We start from the raw sequence: 20,904 nt of genomic DNA, 5'->3' as shown, positions 1-20,904 counted from the left end.
ATAATTCAATTGTATAGACTATTCAATTCCTAGACTATGAGTAGACATATAGAGTAGTTATATGTCTATTATAATAATTACAATGTCTATTATCTGCATTATAATGGTAACCCTCATTTTTTAACAGAAATAATAAGGGGTCTTTTAAAGTTGACGTTTTCTGAAACTAAAATGAGGAAGCCCCGGTCCAGCACCCAAGCTGTTTTTCCAGGTTGCAGCCGACTTCCGAGGCCCAGAGCTGATTCTGAAACAGAGCCACTCCCCTGACCCTGCCCATCAGCAGCACCCTGGTCTGTTCAGTGCCTTGAACAACGCTGCCCCTCCCATTCTGAGAGGTGAGCAACCTCTGAATTCATCACACATGTGTGTGTATATCTGTACATGTGTGTATACATGAGTGTATACGTGTGTATGAATGTGTATGTGTACCTAATACTCGTATCACACATACTTCTTTATTTCAACAGAGACAATATGGAAGGTGCAGACAGTTGGGAAATCAGGATATGAACGGCAACTGATGAACAGGCCCTGCCGGTTTCTGAGAACTGTTTCCCACGGCCCACCCAACCTCACCTGCAAATGAAGGGGGGCGAGCTGCACCCCGTACTGCTGGTGCCCTGCATCCTCTGGCTCGGCTGGCCCCACGCTGACCAGGAACTGGATGGTCTTGCCCACCACATGACAAGACACCACCTGAGGAGGGACAAGGTAAGTTTAATAGAAACTCCACGTGACAGAGAGAGAGAGACAGAGATCAGTGAGGATGAGACTTCAGAGCTTCACACCTGGAACAATATTCAGATTCACATCTTTTCTATTATTCAGAAAACTGGGAAAAATACTTCAAATCTTTTCTGCCTGATGGATTTCTCAGGAGCTAAAGTCTTTCTTCCCCAAATCCAGTGGTTGAGCTCTCTCCACATGTAAAGATTCTTTTCTCTAAATCTTACTGTGTCCTATTTCTCCACGAAGGCTGATTTTAAATTCCCCAGACGGTTCCACACTCATAAAAGTAAAACCTATTAGCCATTAGCTCTCACTAAAAAATGAACCTTAAAAAGAAAATGTTATAGATGCGACAAGTAAAAAAAATTTTTAAATGTATCCAGAACACAAGAAATTGTTTCTATCTAAATCAATTTTAACTTATCATGGTTTTCAAAGATGTGGGAATAATTCAAGGAACACATGAAATATTAAACAGTTATGAAATTATACAGCTTTAAAAATAGAATTATCAAATGAACTCGTTTAGGAAGACAAGTAATTACACCAGGAATAAACCAGGCCACACTTATGATATAAATCACAAAGCATATACCCTGACTGGTGTAGCTCAGTGGACTGAGCTCCAGCCTGCAAACTGAGGGGTTGGTCATCGGTTTGATTCCCACTCAGGGCACATGCCTGGGTTGCGGACCAGGTCCCTGGTTTAGGGGATACAAGAGGCAGCCGATTAAGGTACTTCTCACACACCGATATTTCTCTCCCTCTCTTTCTCCCTCCCTACCCCCTCTCTGAAAATAAAATCTTAAAAAAAATTCACAAAATGTTTTACAGGGATGATTTTGACAGTGGTTCCATATCCAGCTCCTGCCCCAGAATTCCCCTACAGAAGCAGCTCTGGTAGGATGAGGGTCAGCCACCCCGCCGGCAGAATGTCAAGCAAGCCTGGGGTAGGATGACTTCCGGGCCGGGAAGTACACCCTCTGGTAGACAGGGCGGTGGTGGAGGACGGAGGGAGGCTAAGAGGTGACCAGCACGTCTAGCCAAAGCCAGGCCATCAGGAGGCTGAGAATAAAACAGGACAGGATGGGACGGGACCCTCCCACATCCCAAGGGAACTGCTGATCCTATGTGGGAGGGTGCTACTAGGGAAGAAAGAGAACGTTTTTTAATTTTCTGACGGATTTATCAGAATTGAAAATACCAGTGGAAAGATGATCAAAATAGCTTCTTGGTCGGGGCCTGCTCATTCCCGAAGTCCAGGCTAGAACGTCCCCCCTTTCCTCGTTCCGGTCCCCGGCTCCTTCCTCCCAGGGTCCAGCGTCTCTCCGCTCCCAGCCCACCTGCCCCACCAACAACAACCCGCCTGTATCCTGGGCCCCCCCAGCAAGGGATCCACTTCCAGGGGCCACCACAGAAGGCCTCCAGGCACAAGCCCAGGAGGAAATCTCGCCCATCTCGACACTGGCAGAAAACTGCCAGCCCTTACTGTCCTCCATCCTCGGAAGGTCACTTTTCAGAGACTAATTTTCGTGGATGAGCTGCAACACCCTCCTCAGATGAGGGCATCTCCAGAGTTCACAAGAGGTTGGAACAAGAAAACGTTTGCATAAGAAATGTCATCTACTCATTTTTAAAAAATAAATGCTCCATAAACAGTCCTTTTTGGAGGCACATGGTTCGATGCCAGATGAGTTCTACACACAAATGACGTGACGCAGAGAAAACCCGCTGTCCCTTGTCTCAGCAGCCCGTGCCTCTTTTCTGTATAAAGTAAAAAAACAGATAATTGGCTGGTTTACTTCTCCCATAGCTTTGGGATCTTCTATACTAAGCCAACTAGAATTTTACTGAGAAAACTGACAACTTTAGCCCTGCCTGGTGTGACTTGGTTGGAATGTCCTTCTGTAACTGAAAGGTTGTGGGTTCGATTCCAGCTCAGGGCACATACCTGAGTTGCAGGTTCAATCCCTGGTCCGGGTGCTTATGGGTGGTGACGGATTGATGCTTCCATCAATCCGTCTCTCTCTCACTATCTCTTTCTCCCTTCCTCTCTTTCTAAAAAAAAGTAATGAAAAAATATCCTTGGGTGAGGATAAAAAAATAAAACTTGAAAAAAAGAAAGCTGACAACTTTATTAGTGCCCTGATTCAAGCAAGACAAGGTTGCCTCCTGACAGCTCCATTCCTTGGTACACAGACAGCTCAGGCCCTTGATTAAAACCAGATAAATACACACACACACACCCATCAGAGACTTTAAAAGACACTAGAGCCCTGGTTGGTGTGGCCCAGTGGAGTGAGTGCGGGCCTGCAAACCAAAGGGTCACCAGTTCCATTCCAGTCAGGGCACTTGCCTGGGCTGCGGGCCAGGTCCCCAGTTGGCGGCACATGAGGGACAACCACACATTGATGTTCCTCTCCCTCTCTTTCTCCTTCCCTTCCCCTCTCTCTAAAAATAAATAAATGAAATCTTGAAAAAAGAAAGACACTAGAGTCTCTGGAAGGTTAGGTCCCGAAGACCTCGATCACCACACCGGTCGTGTCAAGGAGCTTTGTGCTGTCACCGAAGAGAGTCAGGCAGCCACGGGGCCGAATGGCTCTTCCCAGAGACCCCGCTGGACAACCCTCCCAGCTGACGGCCTCAGACCCTCTAAATAAAACCAAGTCCCGCAGAGCAACCGTTTGCCAGCCTCCCTGCAGCTCTCTGCTCGGAACGCTAATGAAAACCGCCATCGATTCTGCCTCGACGGTTCCACGTGGCCAAACAAAACGCTACCGCTGTTCCCATGAGGCCAGGTGCAGGGACAACGCGTGGCCGCGTCCTTTCCAGGCCAGCCTCCGCCCCCACCACCCGGAGAATAGCAGCGGCCCATTTGTCGAATGGACGAGAACAAAACGCAAAGGAGCTTTTAAAAATTAAACAATGTCCTTTCAGTGCATTACGGTGTTATCCACAAAAGGGATTAAATTCCGCCAACCCAGGGGACGGGGGCAAGGCCTCGCCACCTGGAGGGTCCCTGTCCTGGAACAGCAGAAGGCAGGGTCCCCGGGGAACAGATCCCAGCTGGCCGGCCCCCCTGAGTGGCCAGAATGTCCAGGGCTGACAGCCACCACAGGTGACAGCCACCGCGGTTTCCCGTTAGCTCCTCCCAGAGTCCCGATGGCCTGGAGCTCTTCCACCCTCGAGGCCCGGCTTCCCCACGGAGCGGTCTGATAGTGACGCTGGATCTTTCAAGAGAAAGAGAATCAAGGTCTCGTATGGGTGGGGGGACCAAGGCCCCGTCCAAGAACAGAAGTGAGCCCACGGGCCCCAGAGCCAGACTCCACAGCGCCGAGAGCATGGGAACGAGGGCCCGTGAAAACAGGCGCCACAAACTGCACACCGCGTTATTCCTGAGATCGCTCTTCCGAAGCCAGCCAGGAACGGCTGGACTCCATAAACCATTCCAAAGTCAAGTACCAGAGGCTGAGCTGTGTGTCCCAGAAAAATCCCCTTCCTCCGCACCCAGGAAGGCACTGAAGGGACGGTGAGCAACACGTGGGAAAGGTCCCAGAGGCAGAAGCCTTGAACTCAAGAAGCATGTTGACATAAAAACATACAAACCTGCAGAGAGTTTGTATAAAAGTACATTTGAGCCAAGCAGAGGATACACCTGGAAGCAAGATCTCAACAGACTCAGAAAAATGCATCCTACAATGGCAGCTTCCTTTATGCATTTGGAGGTGAGGAGAGACCCTAAGGAAGAGTACAGGATGGTGGGAGAAAGCAAGGCAGGGACCAGACTACGGGACAGTAAAGGTTACATGCTCTCTTGAGGGTGGTCAGGCTTCAGAAGGAGGGGTCTGAAAGGGCGCTTTTGAAAGGTGCGTTAACCTAGCGGTACAGACAGAGCGAACAGGGTTTCATTAAGGCAAAGACGACCTTTTTACTAAAGAAGCTACATGCCTGGGGTGTGATTACTCAGGATGACCCCACCAGTTAGGAATTTAAGATCAGACCACCCCAGAGGGTTACTTCCTACAGGACAGTTTTTGTTTGTTTGTTTGTTGTCCACAAACACCGGGCCTGACAGGTGAAGGTCGGGGCATCCCAGGTCCACTTCCAGGATGAAGAGCGAGGGCGGCGGACAGGGGCGCCATCGGAACGTGAAAGTGAGCACATTTCACTCCCCACGGCCTGCACGACAGCATCTGAACACTCACATACCTGCACAAACAGTTCCCGTGTTGAGATCATGGTCCTGTGTTCAGGGCGGGGCCAAAGGATGCCAGGCCAGGTGCTCCCGAGTTCGGCTGCTGCTCCCCAACCAGACAGCCCCCCAATGCCCCCGTCCCCGGACCCTTTCCACTCGCCCTTCCAACTCAGCCTTCTGTACAGTTGCCTCCGCTTCTTCTCTTAGAGAACTTTGGAGAACTGGGGGAAATTTAATTACTTTTGTCTCCAAAAGAACTAGGAACACAGCCGAGAAAAACGCATCCAGGAAGGTTTATGTCATTCAATATTTTTCACTTGAATCACCCCGTGTAACATCCTGAGAACTCCGAAATAAAATGGAGGGAAAAATCCTTCGCTAATTATTTGGAGTTCCCAATCAAATTTCATTCCCAACTCTGCAATTGAGTTTCTGTAAATTTGCCTCTGTAAAGATTCCTTCAGACAGCATGGATCAAGCCTTGACAAGTGTGGCTCAGTTGGCTGGGCGCCATCCTGTGAAGTAAAAGGTCACGGGTTTGATCCCCAGTCAGGACCTATACCTAGGTTGTGGGTGCAGTCCCCGGTAAGGGGCGCGTGTGAGAGGCTCACACAGATGTTTCTTTGTCTCCCTCCCTTCCCTTCTTGCTAAAAAATAAATGTTTTTTTTTTTCAAAAGACAGCATGGATCTGATACAAAATATTGTTTCTACTCTGGAACAGAGGCTCCATTTTAAAAGTAAAATCCAGTAGAGCTAAATATTCTCAGGACATCTATGAAGTTAATCCTATTTGTTCCCTATATCTGGCTGAAGGTGGATTTTTGTATGGAACTCACCCAGTGGGCTGAGATGGAAAATGCTGGACAGAAGAGGGCAACCAAGCCCAAGGAATGCTGGGTCCATGCTCAAGGGGCACGCCTTGGACCACCCGGGCCCGACACCCTGCCCCCAACAAGGCTCTCCGTCCCCTCCCTTGTTGGGACACTTCAGAGTGCACTAGGAGGCTTGCAGCAATGTTCCACTTCCAGGAGGTATTCTCACAACAGAACAGGGTTTAATGCGCATGTTCTTTAGCCTCAAAATCTGAATGTAAAGTCCTCTTTCACTGACAGGCGTGGCTGGTGTGGCTCAGTGGACTGAACACTAGACTTCAAACCAAAGGGTCGCCAGTTCGTTCCCAGCCCCCATCGGGGCACACGCCTGGGTTGCAAGCCAGGTCCCCAGCAGGGGCCTTTGAGAGGCAACCACACAGTTGATGTTTTTATTTCCTCCCTTCCCTTCTCTAAAAATAAGTAAATAAAATCTTCAAAAGAAAACTTATTAAAAAAAAAAGAAACACACGCAATACATTTTCTTTAAGATGAAGGGAGAGAAACTGGTTCTTTTTCAGGCTGGCTGTCAGCGCTCTGGTCTGGGGCCAGGTCACTCGGACACATGCAGCCCTAACACCCCTGCTCTGTTTCGACACCCACACAAAACCTCCACTCGCCTGCGGGCCCTCTCACCCTGTCCTCTCCAGGCGGAGTCGGGCTACACCCGCCGGTTCCTGAGCCCAAACAAACAGGTGGCCCCCCAGGAGGAAGCTGTCCCTGCCTTCAAAAGACCCAGTTCAAAACAATTTCACAACCGATTAGCATTTTAGCATAAATGCCAGGTTAATGGAGTACCTGGAATTTCAAGTCATGCAAAGCAAAAAAAAAAAAATCAAACAAACATCTTCTTTGCAATAGAGACATGAACATGATCAACTTTGAACAGGCAACCTCTGCAAACCAGGGGACCGGCTGAGGTTTGGAAAGAGCAGTGGAGATGCCGGAAGCTCGCGGAGTGTATTTCAGTATATAAATGTGTGACAGGGAAAGAAAGAAACCACGTACCCACGACACAGGACACACACCGACTGTCCCTCTGGGATTCCCCACACACGGTGCCAAATGATCTGGGGAGAATCCCAGGCAGTTGCCCAATTCTGTGTCACTCTGGCCTTATGGAAATGAAAGCTGATTAGTGCCTTTCAGTTCTCCTTTCCTATCTTCATTACCTCTTTCCTGGTGAGGGTGGGAGTGAGGGCTGAAGTGAAATAATGCTATAAAAATGCCAAAATAATAGTCTCAGGGCTGCTTCCAGTGTGGGAACTCATTTCTGGGGGCCAACGGTGGTTCAGATCCAGCCTCTGCTACTTAATCACTCCTGACCACGTTGGCCAAGTGACTTAGACTCTCTTGCCTTAGTTTCCCCCTCTGTACAGTGGGCACGACACTTGTTCGGGCAGAGGAGTGTTTCAGCACCACAAGCATGGACTGGAGCCCATTGCCAGAGCTGGGCACACCTTAGAGCATCAGGAGTGGAGATGTGGCCTTCCCCGCAGAGCACCACGCAGGCTGCTGCCCTCACTAACCACCCCCCCCCCCCAGGGATGGACGGTTAACACTTCACACACACAGCACCTGCAGGTCAGGAGAGAAGGAAGTGCCCAAAACAAGCCCAGATCCAACCAGCGTCCCCCTGGCTTCACTGCTGGCCCCCTGTGCTGCTTGCTGGGTTATTACATTTACCTAAAACTTTGACCCCCAGCTGGCCATTCATTAGAAGCCTCTATTTATTTATGAATGGTGCTGAAATCTAAGATACATAATGCTTTTCACACGACACCTGGCCTCACATGAACAAAGCCAGCAACACTGCCAGTCTCTAAAGATCGCGCCCAGCGTGTTAACTGACAAGCTTACCAAATAGATGTTATTTCAAAGAGGCATTTAGTTGCTTCCAAAACAAAAGAAGTCCATGGCTGCTTCAGCAGAGCGCCCGTCCCAGGGCAGGCCCCCAAACCCTAGTGCACATCGAGAAGTTTCCACGCCACCCTCCCGGACCTCACACCTGCACAGAGTTGTGCATAGGACTTGCAGCCCCGAGACGTGACTGGGTGGCCCAGGGAAGGGCCCAGGGAAGGGACGAGCTGGGAAGGGCTGTTGCTGCACCATGCGGAGGAAGAGCTGGCTCCTAAGCCACTGGCAATAGTGAAACACAGGTTTCCTTTTTCTGGGTCACACATTCTTGAGTGAGCCTCTCCCTGGACGTGGGGGAAGAGAATGCAGGTGGAAAGTCACTGCTCCGTGTGAGGACGTAATTATTGCCTGGGACAGAGGAGAGTGCTCAGTGTTTGTGGGGACTGGAAGGGGGTGGAGGGAGACCCTGGAGGGGAGTGCAGAGGTGGCGGCTCCCTGCAGAGGCTCCAGGGTGGAGGGGCAGCCTCCCCATTCAGCCCTCGCAGGTCACCGGGCCTGGGCAGCCTGGGCAGAGTGTGGACCCGCGTGTGAAGAGCCCAGGTGACAGGGGTGCTTGAGGCCTTCTGAAAAGATGCCCAGCTGGCCAGGCCAGCACGGCCTCCCCGCAGGGGAGCCTTTTCTTAGGAAAATGCCACAAGCCCTGCAAGGCTGCTGCTTGTAATAAATATTTGGTCTTCGTCCCCAGTTCCTGGCACCCTGTTCCAAAAATGCTTGGAGTCTCCCAAGTGATGTATTTTGTGTGCTGGTGGCTGGGGCCACTGGACAGCTCAGGAGGAGGGCTGGTCACCAGCAAGACCAAGACAGGACTGGAAGGGCTGAAAGCTGCAGCCCCACTCCCAACCTCCCGGGAGGGGTGAGGGGCCGGAGACTGGATTCTCACCGATGGCCAGGGGTTTCACCCATCCTGCCCATATCATGCATCTGCCCTCCACGAGGGGATCAGAGGCTGCGGCTGGTCAGCATGAGAAGTGCCCAGAGTGCAATGCCTGCAGAGAGAGCTGGAGGCCGACCCCTTCCCCACCAGGCCCTGCACATCTCCTCTAGCAGCTGCTCCTGAACCTGTGTCCGGTGCTACAAACTGGTAACAGTGAGCAAACGGGCCGTGTCCTTAAAGTCACACCTCATATTCCTTCTGTAACAGCTGTTTGAGGACCTCGGGTTCTGTCAATTTTCCTTCCGGGAGTTTGGCCGAATAGCAAGAATATATAACCACGTGGACATAGGCTTCAAAGTACATTTGGGGTCCAGCTGGGGGAGGGAGTCGGCTGTGCAGTCAGAGCCTAGAAGGCGGAGGCGGACGGCGCTGTCGGCGTCCTGCCAGGCCGGCGGCGCGGGCTCACCTGCCGCTGCGGGCTCACCTGCACCTAACAGGGATGTGACGGAACCTCCCACCGCAGACTATTACAGGAGGAACTCGGACTAGCCTGGCTGGATCCCCTTGCCAAAGGACGCCCTGAGGTATGCCGCGGTCAGCCAAGATGCTGGTCCGAGGGTGGAGAAGGCCATGGACAGGGTCCAAGCACCCGGGTGGGTCTTGCTCCCAGCTTCCCAGAAGCCAGGCAGATCCCGGCAGGGTGTCCCCACTGGTGGGTGTGCACAGGACCCAGGCCACCCAGCGCTCCCGCCACAGACCACACTGCCAGACCCTTTCCCAGGCTGTGCAGGGCCCGGGGCCTGTCCACCAGCTGGCCGGCCAGCTTGTCCGAGGGAGTCGGCACAAGCCACAGCACAAGGCAATGACAAGTTCTCACGTCTTCATCTGGCTGAGAACACGTAAAAGTCAGGAACTACGAAGAAACTTGTAAAACAAAACAGGACCGTGTGTGCACTTCGCCCTCTGCACACGAAAGGTAAAAAGTCTCCGGGGAGCCGAGGAAGGAGGGCTCAGTGCAGACGTTACAAAAGGAAAGTTTCTACCCTTCCAAACTGTCTGTGACTTTTAACGGGCGGGCAGCAGTTCTGTGATTGTATTCGAACAAGCACACACTAGCCACCCACTTCCCGTGGCACTACCTACACAGCCACACTTCAGAAATGGCCTACTCTTGTTTCCAGTGTCTGCTGCCTCCTCTTCACCTCCCGGCCAGCCCTGAGCACCCTGTCCCTCTCTTAACTGGCACAGTGGCAGGAAACACCAAACAGAAATGGCCCACCCCAAAGGGACTTGGTCCCTAAGCACCTGCAGCAAAGAGGGCCTGCTTGAGTCACCGGGGGGCACTGCCCGTGCAGGAGCCTCAGGTAGGTCAGGCCTGCGGGGGTCTGCGCCTCGGTCCCCCACCTGTGAAACTCGGGCACGAGAACCCCTGCTCACCAGCCCCTTCCAGCTCTAGGGGCTGTGCTGGACTCAGCACCCTGCATTGTTTCCACCGGCTCTTCCTGGGACCCCAAGGACCTCCAGAGACCCCCCCACACACACTGGTTGTGGTTCCACTGGTTGTGGAACACCCAGTGAGGCTGAAGCGTGCACACCCACAGCCTCGCCTACCCTCACACGGTCCGGTGCTTGCACCCGAGGGGTTAGGACACTGTTCACATTCAAGATCACTACAGCTGTGTTGCACTTGTGAAAAAGAGAGAACAACCTAACTACCCACGGATAGGGGATGGAGAAAGGTGTGCTGGTCCACCCAGAACCCCTACGGTAGTTAAAGCAAACAAATAGAGCACCACAAACCGGCCCCGACGAGTCTCTGAACTGTCGCGCCCGACACAGACAAAGCTCACGGTAAAATTGTACACACAAAACTATAAACGTTTTAAATGTGCAAATGACACTCTAGCTGGGACAGGGAGGAGATACACAGGGGGCAGGGGTCTGGGACTAGTACCTGGGGTCACGGAGGGGTCCCTGCCTTGCCATCTGGTAATGGTGGGCTTCTAACTGAATAATAACATGTAGAAAGACACAGGGGTAAGCCTTGTATTTAAGAGAAAGTTTTTTTAGGATCTTTTGCAGATACTTTCCATTTTAAGAAAATCAGTAAAATTATTTATGGTATCTGACTACAAATAAGTAATTTCAGCTTGTGAACAGTTAGCAACTATAAAATAAACTCTACATAATACCTGAATGACTTAAATCAATATACCATATTATAGAATGTATATATATATATATATATGTGTGTATATATACTCACATACATGTGAATGTATATTTTTACTGAGATAATTCACATACCATACAATTCACCCTTTTAAGCTGTAGAATTAAATGCTTTGAAGCTCCACTTCACTGAGGTGTCTCAGAACAGTTTCATCACCCCCAAAAGAAGCCCTGCACCCCCAGTGGACACCGCCCTCTCCCCTTGAACCCTGTCCCCCGCTGGCCCTGGCAACCACCAGTCTACTTTCTGTGTCTGCTGATTCATCTGCTCTGGACATTTCGGATCAGTGCGATCCAACAGTATGTGGCCTTTTGTGACTGGCTTCTTTCACTGAGTATGTATTCAAGGCTCATCCACATTGCGGCGCAGGTCGGAATTTCGTTCCTTTTACGGCTGAATGATGGTCTATTGTACGGATATACCACCTTTTATTTACCCGTTCACCAGCTGGTGGAGCAGATTTTGTTCATGCAAGGAGTCTGCGTTTTCCATAATTCTAAGGCAGAATAAACCGCCCCCACCGGCTTTACACGCGCTTCCTGGGGAAGGAAAGGCCCACGCAGGCGACCGCTCCTGGCTCACCTTCTCCTGGGCAGACCTGGCCGCACTCCAGACCTGCTGCACCGCCAGCTCCAGGGGCTGCTGCTGCGGATCCGCCTCGAAGGAGAGGGGCAGTGGGCCCTGGGGCAGAAAAGCACAGTAAGCAGATGCACGATGGGGATGCCCGCTTTTTAGAAAAAACTCTGCATTTCCTATACAGCTCTGCAAATCGAAGAAAATATAACATGGCTTATTTTTGTTAAACCCGTGCTTCTAAGGGGCAGCAATGGTCAAAAATCAGTAAGTGCACACCCCTGGGGACCGGCTCAGGCTGGACTGGTTATGGGACAAGGGTGGGACGTAGGGAAACACAGGAACGAGAGCGCAGCTGTCAGGGTCAAGGCCATGAAGGGCGTCCTGAACGTTCACGTTCACGGTGCAAGGTCGCAGGCTCTTTCAGGAGGTTTCGCTGCAGGTCAGTGGTCAGTAGGTCCATGGGTGCAGCAGCACCGTATCTGTGTCCTCCCCTTGTCCTGGTGAAACCCTCTGTTTGTAGAGGAACACTGCTCCCTGACCCCTGGTTGCTGGCACTGTGCTTAAGGTGCCCCCTTCTCTTTTCCCACTGCCCCAGAGCCGGCCCCCTCTTGCTGGGATTGGGACCCGTGGCTGGATAAGAGCCCGAGCAGCATGTTCCTGAGCTCCTGCCCCCACGGCCTCCTGGTCCCACCCTGCCTCGGCTCTGCCCACCCTCCCGCACCCCATCCCGTAAACTCCCCCGTGGCTCCTCAGCCTGCATCCACTCAGGTTCTTGCCATTAAAAATCTCCAAGTGAAAGAGATGTGCAATTAAATTAGTATGACCCCCAAAGCAACACGACTGCTGTCTTATGAAAGAACAAACCAGGGCTGGGGTAGCCAACCGGGTCTTGTCTGTTTTAAAATAAGTTCTCTTGAGAGGCCAAACACTTAGGCCAACAGCCTGACCCTGGAATAAAAACTTTTCTTAAACGCTTCCTGATGCACATTGTGGTCAACAGGTTCGGACTGGGGGGGGGGCTGCAAGGAGAACGTCTGCCCACAGCTTCCCACCACTCCCCACCCATCTCAGAGGCTCCCCGCTGCGGTGAGCTGGTTCTGACTACAAGACACGATCGGAGTGGGAAAATAAAATTCTGCAAGAGGCACACAAGCTCTTCTGGCAGACGCGGCACAAACGAGCAGGTGAGGGTGTCAACAGAGGCTACTTCTTAGGAATTCCACGTGGTCCAAAAGAGTAAACAGGCACAGAATGCTTCCAATCACGCCTCACCCTGCGCCACCCCGCCCACTTCGCTGCCCAAAAATCATCAGAGGAGAAGTAACTCCACTCCCCAAGAGCAATGAAATCACGGTTTGGGGCTGCTCTGCCGCGTTCTCCAAGGCCGGTGCTTGCTCTGCGATGACCTGCCGGCAAGGGGTATGCCGTGAGCCTGGTGAGGGCACGGCCCACGTACCAGGCTGGCTGGCCGAGAGAGCAGCCCTCGCCACAAAGCCAGTGCCAGGCAGGGAACTGACCCACAACAGTGCACTTTCTGCCCCAGCCTCAAGAGCCACCAGTGCCGCGAGCAGCTGCACATGGCCTCCAGCCCTGGGCACAGGTGGGTGCAGCCCACGCCCTCTTTCTTACGTTGCTACCTTGAGGATTAAAACCCTGGACAGATCCTGCCAGGAAAGCTAACGTCAATGGGTGGTCTCACCGAGGAAATAAATGACTAATTTAAAAGGAGGACACAGGTTCCCTTTCCCCTCCTGATTGCCTGTCAAGTTTCAGGAAGCCTAGTGTGTACAGAGCACTCAACCTCAAACTCACATTCCAGGTGCCACCTACCCTGCTTAGACGAAAGCCAGACTCAATGTCCACCTGGGAAAGCGACACACAGCAATCGCCAGGTAAACACTAAGAAAGGAAAACCATGAGGGGGACTACCCCTGCCAGACATTTGCACCCCCTATAGACTCTACATTTCAGACGGGGTAGACAGGGCATGAACACACAAATGGACGAGGGGACAGGAGCAGAAAGTCCCAAACTAGACCCAGATTCCTGGGTAAACTGAGCATGGGACAAGAATGGCATCCCAGGTCACTGGGTAAACGTAGATTCTCTCTTTAATCAGGATGTGGGAGGAACCGCACATGGAAGGCAAACACTAATAAACAAACCTAATGCATCACAAATGAATATCATGACCGCCCGAGGCGGTGGAGAAACCCAGGTCTAAGGGAAACGGCACCCTGACCGCACACAGACGCCGTGATCTGGGCAGTAAGTGAGCTTCTCGCAGGGGTGCGGGTCAGCAGATCAGAGGCTACTCTGCGTGAATGCTAGATGCGACCAAAGAGTAAACACATCCCAGATGATAAGTACCCGACGCCTCCCCCCGGAGAAGGAAGTGCCAAACACGGCAAGGGCCGAATGAGATGAATTCTGTGCTGTTGCCCTGAAGACCAAGCAAGCAGCCTCGAGCCGTGATTTTGAAAGCACAGACAGAAACATAGAGAAATACAGACGTGTGCCTGAGTGTATTGTATGCACACCCATGCTTCCCAGCTCTGTCCACTAAAAAATGCAAAAGCAATGAGACCCCAGCAGAAATGAGCACACCTGGTGCCCAGACCTTCGTTTCTACAGGCCCCACCAGTAGAAGGGATCGGGAGTGCCCTGAGAAGGGGCTGAACCCAGGACCGAAAGAGGGAAAAACACAAGAGGAGTCTAGAAAAATCACCTGTGGGACCAGGAAGTAAGGAAGGGCTACACACACACACACACACACACACACACACACACACACACACACACACACACACATGACCTTCTACCTTGATGGAAGAATACAACGGCCCGGCCCATATCACCGAAGCAACAAGACAAATAGCGACAGTAAAAATATCCATAAGTCCACAGAATAAAATATCCATAAGTCCACGCTGATGTGAACAATCAACTAAATACACAGATGGAGGAGAAGCAGCAGCTCTTTCTTCCAATGAATAAATGTGGGAGGGACGAAAACAAAAAAAGAATCACCATCGAACAAACTCCGAAGAAGTAACTGCTGCAGACTCATCACACAGACGGATGCCAAAATTCATCCACAAAGAGTAAGGATAACAGGACGTGTATAGTCGCAAAGTATCTCCGTCCGCAAAGTACCTTCGACTCCAGAGGGGATGGTGTGATACAAGAGGAGACATAAGACAGAAGAAGAGAAACCAGCAGAAACCACCTTTACCAAGGGATTCACGCCAACGTCCCCAGCGGCAAGTTACAACGACATCATGAACCCTGTGACAAAGTATATGGAAAGGGACACATCGATTCTGTGGTATTAACCTCAGGCCCATTGTGTAAAAACACAAAATTGAGGGACATTTGGCAAAAGAATAATCGACACTCTCCTGAGTTGCCACGGTTGTAGAAATCAAGGAGAGACCATACAGAACTGTTCCAGACTCCCAGAGACTTAACATCATGGGGACCTAAATGGGACCCCGGAACAAGGAAAGATACTGGCGGAAAAATCCATGAAATTCACATAAGGTCTTCAGTTTAGTTAAAGACCATTGTCAATGTTAATATCTCATACTGTGACAATGTTAATGTCACTGTACCGTGGATTATACTAACATTGTGCCAATGTTAATTTCTTGTCCTGTTACATTAATATCATTGTACCATGAATTATAGTAACATGGTGCCAATATTAATGTCTTATACTGTTACAATGCTAATATCATTATACTGTGAATTATAGTTACATTGTGCCAATGTAACTTTCTTGTCCTGTTACAATGTTAATATCATTTTACTATAAATTAAAGTAACATTGTGCTACAGTTGTATGACACTGGGTAAGAGATACATGAAAACGCTCTGAATGACTTTTGCAACTTTTCTATAAATCTAAGAGCAGTAAGAAATAAGGTTTTCTTTAAAGGGGCCTTAGAAGAAATCAGCCCATCTTTACTGACTCTATTTGCTAAACCCCTCACAGAGATAGCCTCTCACCCAGAGTGGATTCTGTTTTCCATATTGAATCCACACTTACCCTCTTCTACAAATGAAGCACAGAGAGGTCAGGTTTTGCCCAAAGTCACACAGCCCCAGAGCTTTCAGCCTGAGTAGTGAACACAGCTCTTCCAAGCGGCTCAAGAAGTCCCCTCCCAACTAAGCAGCCCAAGGGGAGCAGACAGGGGTCCAGTCAGCTTTGGCTGCATCTTAGTTAAACACTGCAGCCACTCTTCCTTTCCCTGAACGGTTGAGAGTGCAAAAACCAACCTGACCTGGGGCCTGTTCCTGGCTTTCATATGGACAATTTGCAAAGTCATCAGGGAGCCGGCCTCCTCTAATGTTGATTCTTTAGAAGTGAACACAAAGCACATTAAACAGCTTGTTTTCCCCAGGCTTGGCTGGCTCCCAAGAGGGGAAGGCCTGTGTCCAGCTGGGGTGATGCGCACGGCCGCCATGTCTCCTCCTTCCCATTACAAGTCTCTAACAGGCCCCACCATTCATCCCACCCCCACCCCCACCACTGCCTGCTGTGAAACAGCCTGACACCGGGCACCAGGTGGACTGTGCCCAGACAGGCAGGGCTCTGGCCTAGCTCACAATCCCGTGAGACACAAGTGACCGTAAGGCACTAATCGATCCAGGCTGCTGGGGTGGGGTTGGGGCAGCATTCTGGAAATGTGGCCCAGGGACCCCTTTCTGAAAAGTTTACAGACGTTAGGTGAGGGCAAAGGTGAAACCAGTGTTCCAGACGAAAGGAATAACCCAATGATGGCCCCATGGGCAGAACCCTGAATGTTTGAACAACAGGAATGAGAACAGTTTGGGGTGTGGGGGTCACGGTGAAGGGTGCCCCCCTCAATCCAGCTGGCTTCATATTCTTGCAAACTGACTTCTTACACTGTGGCCACTGTGGACGGTACTATGTCACCAGGAGAGCTCTGAAGGCTTGTCACTTCGTTTGCATGTTAAATGCTGAAGCTCATCCGCAAGTCAGAGCGATGAATAATCTGCTCAAAGTTTGCACAGCATCTTTCCTGTTTTTTCCCCTGAAAACCACAAACTGCCCCGTCTTTGTCATTTGCATTTAGAACACCCATGTCCCAAGGCAAAGGACTGAAAAAACAAACGGCTTCAGGGCGGCCCGTGGCTGGACAAGTCCAGGACACAGCCCCCACTCTGGGGTCAGGACTCCCCGTGCGTGGCATCCACCTGGGAGGGAGGCGAGGTCCAGCTTACCCGCAAGGGTCTCCGGGCCACAAGGCCTGGCTTCCACAGTCAGGGGGCTGCTGCGGAAATGGCAACCCAGAGGCCCCAGGGGGGTGGCGGGGGTGCGGACCATCATTGGGTTGCCTGCCTGTCACAGGCGAACCCTTTTGTAGACATCAGTGTGACACAGGGGAACTAAAGGGAAACCCTCAGCTCTTGCTTTCAGGTAACAGGGCATTCGTTCCAAATCTAGTGACCGAGAGAGGCAGGTCCGGGGTCTGTTCTCCTTGTCGGCACTGTGGTCAGACAGACTGGAGTTCGGGGTGTTTGCAGCACTGGAAGGGAGAGGCGGCGGTGTTGGGCGACCAGCCGTTAGCTGGCGTCGGGACAGGCACATACCCGGCCGCCTCTCCCTAGAGAGAAGCTGGCGTGGGGAAGCCCCCCGCACCCCCACCAGCCTACTGAGTCCGAACTGCAGGGAGGGGGAAGGCATGTGTGTTTTTCCAAAGCTCTCCAGACAATTCACCTGTGCTCCCCAACACCTGGCATCGGCCCGGCCAGCTGGCACAGCGGCCATGGTTCCCTCCCGTGCCTCTCCAACTCACCACCCTAATTTAAAAATAGTTTCGGAGTGAGGGTTGGGAATCACGTTGCTGCTGGACACGAGGAACTTGTGCTGCCCCAGTCACTGGTCACCCAGAGTCAAAGGGTTATCGCTCAATCCTCAGGTCCCGGGGTAAAGGGGGACCATAGTTGGGGGTGATATGTTAAACAATAGAACACTTTGTATCCTTTCTTTAAAAAAAAAGATTTTATTTACTTATTTTTTAGACAGAGGGGAAGGGAGAAAGAAAGAGAGGGAGAGAAACATTGATCAGCTGCCTCTCACACACCCCCAACCAGGGACTTGGACTGCAACCCAGGCATGTGCCCTGACCAGGAATTGAAACAGTAACCTTTTGATTTGTGGGTCAGCATCCAACCCACTGAGCCACCGAGGTCAGGGACCCTTTGTCCTTTCTTGCTGGACCTCAGTTAAGGGGGACACATGTGTCTCCAAGTCAAATTTGCTGCCCACAGGAGAATGTGAGCAGATGTGGATGGACTGTGACGTCCCAGACCAGGGTCTAGGTCAACCTGGCAAGTCTCCCCAGCTCATGAACCTCAGTCTCCCCTCTGGAGAAGGAAGGGGCTTTTCTAGAAGAGTTTAGGGTTCCTTTTGCTCTAAAAATACAAAGCTGGGGAAGACTTAGAATGAGAGGAGTTACTATCTCCATTCAGTAGAGAATTCCACTTTTCACAAAGATGCTGGATATGATCAATGACATCCAATGTGTCCCCAACCTCCCCAGTGACAGGCTGAGAAGTGGTCCCTTCCCCAGCCAGGGCAGAGAGATAACAGGACAGGCTGGGAGGTTGGGGGGAGGGGCACTAAACTGCGGTTCTCTGGGCCTAGTGGGCATGGAGTGTCACCCCTAATCCGGGATTAGTGGGAATCAAGTTGGAGGGAGGGCACAGAGAAACTGCAGAGCTGGCTGCCGGGGTCAGGATACCCAGAGAATCACCAGCCTGCACAGCCATACTGCCATCGGTGCTACAACGGTGACAGCCTCGGACGGGGTGTGGGGGCGGGGGGGGGCATGACAAGTCAATAGGAAGGGGCCGAGTTCCCCAGATCCTGTCTGCCTGCAGAACCTCCCATTTGAACTCAAATCAAGCAACAGGTCCAGGCACTGGGGAGCACAATAAAATCCAACCCACAGCCACCCAAGGCTGTTAGGGACGGCTCTGCACTGCTTTGAGCTTGAACCCTGTGCACTAGAGCCCCTTCCAGGCAGGAGTCTGCAGACACCGATGTCTCCGACTGCAGTGCGTGGTCGAGAGCAGACAGAGAACAGAAAAAGCAGAGTGTCACAGACAAGCCCCGTCTCTCTCCACTCCCTGAACACAGAGCCGTCCATGCTCCCACAAAGTCAAGTGAGTGTGTGAAAGGTTTTCTTTCGAAACCTTTGGTTCCTTTAGGGTTCTCAGCTTCACCTGACCAACCAGACATTCTAGAGAGGAATTTCCAACACCCCAGGGCGATCTGGGAGTGGTGTCTAGGGCAATCCCATTTCCTGGCATGAATCCAGAAGTGGCAGGAAATGAGAGCAGAATGGGTTAAGCAGGGCTATCCCAACTCACACACAGAAGGCAGGGCCCTCCCTGCCTGTGCACCTGAAACTCCATTAGGGGCCCAGGGTTGGAGTGACAGACCCTGCAGCTCACTCACCCGACACTCCCTTGAATTTGAGAGCGAGCAGGGACAAGGCTCATATGCACTCACACCAGCAGCCAAGGTGGGCTCGGCCCCAGGACCTGGCCTGTGACACCAGGTCAATTGAGGGTCAGTGACGGCAGCCTGGTGGGGAGACAATTCTGTGTTTGCTTTAGGGCTGCCACAAGAGATGGGTGGTTCCCCTGACCAGGAAATGTCCAGCTCTGGACAACAGGGACATGGACTGCAGGCACCAGGACAGACGGCAGTCAACTGACCTTGAAGCATTTATTTTTCATTTATATGCACCACTTTGGTTTTCAAACCCACGGCCCTGTGAGTCAAGGCTGTGGCCCAGAGACCAGGCACAGGGCCCACTCGGGGACACTTTGAAGGATGGCGGGCCCAGGCACAGCGCATTCGCTGTTTCCACAGCCTGTGGCACAGGCTTTGCCCCCGCCCCCCTCCCGCTCACACCTGGGCAGGATCGTAGAGCAGGGAGGACCAGCAAAGTCTGAGAGGCATCTCTGCACTCCCACCAGGCCCTCATTCCTGTCCGGAAATAGGAGACACCAGGAGTTTGTCATTAGACTAAGATGTCTTAAAAGTAAAAATAAGTCACCATGTCATTAATTCCGGAAGAAACAAAACCACAGGAATGTGTGGCATCGGGGCATCGGTTAGGTCACAAGCCCCTGAGCTTCGTTTGGGGTGGGAGGCAGCTGGACTCCAATCCCAGCTCAGCCCAGCATGGGCTGTGGGACCTTGGGCGGGTCACTTAACCTCTCCAGACCTCCGTTCCTCACCTGGGAAGTGTCCACAGTCCCAGGAGTTGTGAGGATTCACGAGAGTGAGCCCAAAACCCTCAAGACAGTGTCTGGCAAGCGGCTGGCTCTCAACGAATGGCCACCCATTTCACAGGCCGGGAAACGCAGGGGCACCTTGTAGAAATGAGTTCTTGGGGAGATGCAGCCCTATCGATGGAGCATTTTGGGGTCGCAGTTATTCATACATCAGGTGCAAAAGCAGAAAGTGTCCAGTCGGGAGCCAGAACCCACCCGGGACTCTGGAAGGGCGAAGGGAATGGGCCCCTCTGATGAGTCTCTCCAACAGCCAGTACCTGGCACAACTCACGTGTGGTGAATAGGGTCTTGCCACCTCGTTTTGACTCCCCAGGGTCTTTCTCCTAACTTTCAAGGATGCCGTCCCCCGGGAAGGCTCACTTAGATCAGTCGAGGGCTGCGTGAGGAGCCCCTACAGAGGAGGCTCAGCACCGAGGGCCCGCACCCCGCCGTCAGCCGCACCCGGCCCGCAGCACCACCACCACCCTCCAGAAACTCACCCCCTTTCGTCTGGCCTCCTGATTCAGGGCGGCCACCCAGGCGGCCTGCCACTGGCACCTCCAGCTGTTCAGCGTCAGAATCCAGGAGAGCAGCACGTCCGACTCGGGGCGCTGGTCCTCGCCAGGCTCCGCCACCCGCCGCGGGGACCGTGATCGCGCCCTGGCCAGCGCCCACTGCGCCAAGTACAGGCCCACCGTGCCCAAGGCCACAACGAAAAGCGACACCAAGACCAGCCACTGGACTTCACCGAGCCACGAGTCCAGGCGGGACATGGTGATGGCGCATACCCGGCGCGCCTCGCCCCACAACTTGCCAGGGCAGCCCCTGGCGGGGCGCGTAGCCCGCGGTGGCGAGCTCAGGACATCAGACAGAGGCCGGCGGGGGGCGTGGAGGGGCGCAGCGGGCTGGATCTGGGTGGCTGGTGGCGTGGGCCTGGGGCCCTGGACGCGGAGCTCGGAGTCGGGAGCCCGGAGCTGGGAGACCAGGCGGGGTGAGCTGGAGGAAAAGCCGGCCCGTGCACGGCGGCCACAGTCCAGAACTGCGCCCCAACCCCGCACACCTGGCAATGGTGACGCGAAGACCGGCGTTCCCGACTCGGCGTCTGGGTAGTTCCCGGGGCGCAACCCGCGCGTTTCCTCCTGCGCGCACCGCCCCCCGTCGTTCGGCTTGCTGCCCAGCCGTGGCCGGAGA

At 52.5% G+C, this 20,904-nt stretch overlaps 1 protein-coding gene across 2 annotated transcripts in view; it reads right to left on the bottom strand.

Annotated features, from left to right (window-relative positions):
• Positions 1–20,904, bottom strand: part of C2CD2 (C2 calcium dependent domain containing 2) — a 46,379-nt gene extending 25,475 nt beyond the window's left edge. The window contains exons 1-3 of one of the 2 annotated variants that reach the window (XM_037144599.2): positions 20,214–20,904; positions 11,401–11,499; positions 577–696 (exon numbers count right to left, since the gene is read on the bottom strand). In XM_037144599.2, coding sequence (XP_037000494.2) covers positions 577–696; positions 11,401–11,499; positions 20,214–20,486 — 492 coding nt within the window. In that variant the 5' untranslated portion in view covers positions 20,487–20,904. The remainder of the gene's footprint in view (positions 1–576; positions 697–11,400; positions 11,500–20,213) is intronic. The other variant, XM_053657802.1, reaches the window with a different exon arrangement.

Source organism: Artibeus jamaicensis, unplaced genomic scaffold (assembly GCF_021234435.1).
Source record: "Artibeus jamaicensis isolate MK-2021 breed Jamaican fruit bat unplaced genomic scaffold, CSHL_Jam_final scaffold_474, whole genome shotgun sequence".
NCBI classification, from domain to species: Eukaryota; Metazoa; Chordata; class Mammalia; order Chiroptera; family Phyllostomidae; genus Artibeus; species Artibeus jamaicensis.
This window is presented reverse-complemented; position numbering and strand designations above follow the sequence as displayed.